The sequence below is a fragment of the Lacerta agilis genome, chromosome 5, assembly GCF_009819535.1.
Source record: "Lacerta agilis isolate rLacAgi1 chromosome 5, rLacAgi1.pri, whole genome shotgun sequence".
NCBI classification, from domain to species: Eukaryota; Metazoa; Chordata; class Lepidosauria; order Squamata; family Lacertidae; genus Lacerta; species Lacerta agilis.
In genome coordinates, this window is record NC_046316.1 from 7,259,155 (window position 1) to 7,264,970 (window position 5,816).

Genomic DNA, 5,816 nt, shown 5'->3' on the forward strand with positions numbered 1-5,816 from the left:
AACCAGTCAACACAGAAACTCACCAAGCTGCCCAACTGAGGCCTCATCCTCTCTCAGGTGGCACTTCCTGATCAAAGACCCCATACAGCACTGAGCTGATTATTGCTGAGATAACGACACACAATGTTCAAAGTCAGTTTAACAGGGGATTGCCTTCCCTAAATTTAGGAGTTTGGAGGAATCAAGGTAGACCACCAAATCTAGCACTCTAGCAGGGGAAACTGTGACTAAATTGGGGAGAAACTGGATATTGAGAATGGAAAATAATGTAGAGCTTCCTATCAACTACAATATTTATTTTTCCCGAACATGCTGCAGTCAGTATTTAAGAGGTCCTTCTGTGCTTCCTACCATCTTGAACCATACAAGTCACAAAGTTGCATCTTTCTGTCCACCTGACGTATCAGTTTTGGGCAAAGCTGCAGAATTGGTAATGCTCCTTTTACAGTGCAAATGCTATAGAATGGAGTCCTGGGGTCTATGTAATGTAAAAGAGGGTTGAGTGTATAAGGCCACATGCTAGGCATGGGAGAAAGAGCCTCAACTTTGACTTTTAGAAGGGAAAAGTTTAAAAAAGGGAAAAAAGATTAGTGCCTATATCAGTAAAAAAAAATGGACTTATTGATTTCTATGGGCTATAACTTCAAGACTTGCATAATTGCAGAAAACGCCTTCTCAGAAAATGCTGCAACCTTCAACAAACCCAACAGTAGGAGAGTTGTTACAATGGATGGGAAAGCTTCAGAGGAGTCAAATTTTAAAATCCAAGAGAATTTGGGTGGAAAGGATGAGAGCTCCGTTGGAAAAGAGGAGCAAGTGTACAGATTCAGCGTGCCTCCGCCCAACCTGCTCCTTGCATAGCTAAGGCTACTTGCAAAGGATGGCCCTTACTTCCTCTAGTGTAGGGTGCATGCCAGGCTGCCAAAGTTCAAGCCAGGGGAAGAATGGGCCGATATACGGAAAAACAAACAAACAAACACAGAGTGCAGCAGAGTCTCTATAAACAAACTGGGGGGGGGGGGGAACACTGGGTCTTGCGGGAGTAGCATTTGTCAAAGGCAAATGTTTAGGTTGCAATGTCACTCAGCTGCAGGGTGCAGAGTACAGGAGGAAATTAGGTCTGCGAGAGTGCTGGTACGCTTTGCCCTATTCTTCTGCCTCTCCGCTTTACACATCGTCTTTCTCCCTGGCTTTTTTTCTGCTGTGCCTGCATTTGGCATGGTAGAGTCCTGCTATTGTCCCAACTGACTCATCCATGCCTACTCAGGATCAGCTCTTTTTTCATAGAGGCACTTTCAGCAGTCCAGTGGCTGTAATGATAAAGGCACTAAGCAACTATCTAAAATCAATTGGTTGAGTCTCTTCAGCGAGTCCTAGGGGGGATACAAAAGTCTCTAAGGTCCAAACAATGACTGCGAAAATAACTGGGCTGCAATTTGGATGCATATAATCGATAAGTTTCATTTTACATTCTAAGAATGCACCAAAAGGCATGCTTCTGCACCTTTTTTTCTGCTCTAGGAGATACAGAATATTTAGACATTGCTATATATAAACTGGACTTAATTTTCCATATAGCTTTCCCTTTAAGGGATGGGATATGTTACTTTCTATTAAGGCCCGGACAGAAGCCAACTCATTTCCCTGAGCAATGCAGGAAAACAACAAGTCTCTCTAGTATTCTCTTCCTGGCCTTCATCCTAACAAGCTTTTTTTTTGTATTTATTACTGAAACCATGCATTAATTAATGTTGAGTTACACCTTAGTCAAATAGGCCATAATGCTGAATATTTGAAACATGCTTTGATTTCCAAAAGTTATTGTTCCCATTTGACTAACATATGCACTTAAATACAGTACTTTTAAGTTACTAATCAGATACTTAACAAATAAAAAGGAGTGCACTTTGGTGAATGCAAATTGAAACAAAAAAGGGCCTATTTTAAAGAAGATCAATTCAAACAAAACCTTATCCCCTATCATCTGAGGTAATGTTCCAGGCATGCAATTATAAAATAGATAGTATCAAAGTCAAACATGCTTATATTAAATTCTATTGTGCTATCTTGCAACAAAGGGGCTAAAAAGTTTTGCATCCATTTCTGAGGAAGGGAAAGAAGTATGTTGAAACCATCTGCACTTAAGAAACCTTAGCAGCATTGCAGATGTTCAATCTTCCCCCCCACACAGAGAAAAATTCTTCGATTTTAATAGTGTATACAGCAAAAAAAAAAACCTGGCATATTTTCATAAGGTGCTGTGTGTGAATCTGTAGATCAGAACTACAAAACTTTTCACAAAGGAAGGAAATGTATATGTCGGTCAGTCTAAAGAATGACAAATACTTACTGCACATTACTGCTGAATATTTTTGGGTGCATTTTCTTGGATGCATTGTGCAGTTTTGTAGAAACGTTTCCTTGAATCCATGCATATTTTAAGTATTTTATTTTTTTTAGAGTCCTCTTGAGCTGATTTTTTTAAAACGGTTGGAAACTTAAAAGTTATGGGGAAATGTCTAGGGCTAGAAGCGTACAATTTCTATTTATAACTTAGGCTAGTCCAAAGAGTTATAAGTAACCGTTTCCACCACTTGGAAAATACCCTTTTTAAAAGAAAACAAAAAGGAAAAGTGAAATTCTTTCATGGATCCTGAAAGCTTATTGAATCGCTGAGCAAAATTTCGCAATGCAACAATGCATTTACGAGGTAAAGCATTCGAAGAGTAAAGCATCTACAAAGTGTGACTGCTGGTCACTTAAAGTCTTCAAGCTGCCAATGTTTCTCTTTTCTACATGTTTTTTAAACATCAGTCAGCAGCTTGCTTTTATTAACACAGTTTTGGTTGGCTATGGTGTAGTTGCCAGTTCTGAGGTTAGCCTCTCTAAAATTGTCTATGCTATTATTCATATCCTCTTCAATTTCCATGTACTCAGATTTGCTGATTGTGGAGGAGCTACGGCGACTCAGATCACTGTCAGATGCTAAATTAGGAGAGCTAACTTTAAGTAACTGAGCCTGTTCTTCCCCTTCTGTTTCTCGGTGGTAGAAGTAGTTGAAGTTGGACACAATGACAGGTACAGGCAGGGCAATTGTCAGCACACCAGCAATGGCACACAAGGAGCCCACGATTTTGCCTCCAATTGTCACAGGGTACATGTCACCATATCCTACAGTGGTCATGGTTACCACTGCCCACCAGAAAGCATCGGGGATGCTGTCGAAATAGGTGCCAGATTCCTCAGCTTCAGCAAAATACACCGCACTGGAGAACAAAATCACCCCAATGAAGAGGAAAAAGATTAGCAACCCTAACTCCCTCATGCTCGCCTTGAGGGTTTGTCCCAAAATCTGGAGGCCCTTAGAATGTCTGGAGAGTTTGAAGATTCTAAAGACTCTTACCAGTCTGATGACTCTCAGGATAGCCAGAGAAGTGGCCTGCTCCCCCTTTTGAGGCCCCTCCTGCTCAGCCATCTCTGTACCCAGAGTGATGAAGTATGGGATGATGGCTACTATGTCAATGAAGTTCATGATGTTCTTGAAGAACTCAGCTTTGCTGGGACAGGCAAAAAAGCGCACCACCAATTCAAAAGAAAACCATATGATGCACAGAGTCTCCACCACGAAGAAGGGATCAGTGAAGATATTGGACTTGTAATACACTGTAGAGTTGTCGCTGCGGTTTCGGGGTCCCATATACTCCCTGTCCTCTTTCAATGCTGGCAAAGTTTCCAGGCAAAAGATCACTATAGAAATGAGGATCACCATTACAGAGACTATTGCAATGATCCGAGCTGGCCCAGAGCTCTCGGGATATTCAAAGAGCAGCCACACTTGCCGCTGGTACTCCTTCTCAGGCAGGGGCCTCTCTTCCTCTTTGATAAAACCTTCGTCTTCCCGGAACTTCTCCATGGCCTCCTCTCCCAGTTCATAAAACTTAATCTCCTCCGAGAACATGTCTAGAGGCACGTTAACAGGCCTGCGAAGCCGCCCTCCAGACTGGTAGTAATAGAGGATGGCATCAAAGCTGGGCCGGTTCCGATCAAAGAAATATTCGTTCCTCAGGGGGTCAAAGTATCGCATGCGTTTCTTGGGGTTACCCAGCAAAGTGTTGGGAAACTGGGCGAGAGTCTTCAGCTGCGTCTCAAATCTCAGGCCAGCAATGTTGATCACAACCCTCTCACAACATTCGTGGTCATCGTGTGCCCCAGGTCGATAACTGTCCTGGGGATGGCCCGGCAAAGCAGAAGTCTCGTCCATATTGTCCCCAGCCATCACCGTCATGGCAACTACGGGGTGGGAAGGACAGAATCACTAGGAGACGTGATGGGATGCGGAAGGAGAAGAGTTCTGGGATCAGAAGCCGCCAGAGCTGAAGGAGAGTGAAGAACTGAGGACTTCAGAGGAGACCGATACTGGATATAGATGCAGAATTACAACATGGCGAGGGGGGAAAGGAGAGGTGAGGTCCTTGGTGTGGACAGCTCCCAGAGCAGGAAAACAGGATGGAGGATGGGTATCAGGGCTGGGAAGCTCAAGGATAAGGGAACAGAGGTAGGTTGAATGGCATCCAGGCTAGGCGGGGAAAGGACCTATAGGGCGCTGGTCATTGGGGAGGGTGGGAAGAAAAAAAGGGAGAGAGTTTCTCCAGCTTCATCAAAGGACAAATAGAAGGCTGGGGTCTCTTAACACATATGCAACACAGCCAGACTGGGGTCCCTTCGGAGCAGTTTCCTTCTGTCTTTTAATGCAGTCCTTTCGTTTTTCTCCAAGATGTGACCATGTTGCTGCTGCTGCTGCTGCTGCTGCTGCTGCTGCTGTTGTATTGCGGCTGCTGTCACACACTTCCCCTCAATAAAATAAATAAGTAAGCGCGGTGACTGGAAGGAGACTGCTTGAAATGCCGACTCAGCAATATCCACGGACTTCCCACTTCGCTCTGGAATGGCCCCTTCCTCTTTGTTTTTATTTTATGTTTCTAAGGAATAAAGCTCACTTCGAGGCAACCGGTAGATACTGTAAAGGGACAAGAAGCAGATGCGTAAAAACACCTCTCTCTCTCTCCCCACCCCAACACACAAATGCACAGCAGTTCCAGTGCTGTGTCCAACATCATGCAACTCTTTCCAGGCTGCAGCCCAACCCTTAAAGCAGTCCTGTAACGTAAATTAGCACACTTCCATGCACACATGAATTCCGAATGGGTGCCCTTCACGAAGAAGTCCTGTGTTTCTGCTCGTCGTAACTTCTCAATCCCTACTTAACAAGACTTCCTCCGCTTCGCAATTTTTGCCTCACAGCCCACATCCGCCTGAACGATGTGCGAGCAAAAAAAAAGAAAACCAAACATAAAACAGAGGGGTCGGAATACCACGATCTTTCTTAATAAAAGCAGAATCCTGGGAGAAAAATCTCTCCAAATATTTATTGGCGCGGGGGTTGGAGGAAAAAGCGCGCGGGAAAGAAAAGGCTTTGGAACTAGTAACTGTGCCACCGCACACCACTTCTTTGAGCAGCGCCCCCCACCCCACCCCGAAGCCAACCCCGCGTTGCAAGGAGCAGCCAACTTGCCTCGGAGGAGCCTTCCTTACCTGCCGCGGGGAGGCCGGCGGTGGCCGTTGCAGCAGCAGCAGCAGCAGCGCAGGCGAGGAGCGAGCGAGCCCCGGCCGGAATGCGTCAAGGCGCTTCTTCGCCTTGCAGTTGCAGCAACAGCAGCATCCAAGGCGCAGCGGCGCACACTCGCCGCCGCCGCCGCCGCCTCCGCCTCCTCCTGCTCCCTCTCGGGGAGAATCTACGGATCGCTTTACAGAGCCGC

General features: G+C 45.3%; 1 protein-coding gene across 1 annotated transcript; it reads right to left on the minus strand.

The window, feature by feature from the left end:
• Positions 1 to 2,231: 2,231 nt before the first annotated feature.
• LOC117046478 (potassium voltage-gated channel subfamily A member 1) lies at positions 2,232 to 4,443 on the minus strand. The gene has a single exon (XM_033148360.1). It carries the CDS (start codon positions 4,283 to 4,285, stop codon positions 2,804 to 2,806), a length of 1,482 nt encoding a protein of 493 aa, XP_033004251.1. The 5' UTR covers positions 4,286 to 4,443; the 3' UTR covers positions 2,232 to 2,803.
• Positions 4,444 to 5,816: the final 1,373 nt, after the last annotated feature.

Coding starts and splice junctions, on each gene's coding strand:
- LOC117046478 (XM_033148360.1), bottom strand. CDS start 4,285: ATGACGGTGATGGCTGGGGACAATATGGACGAGACTTCTGCTTTGCCG.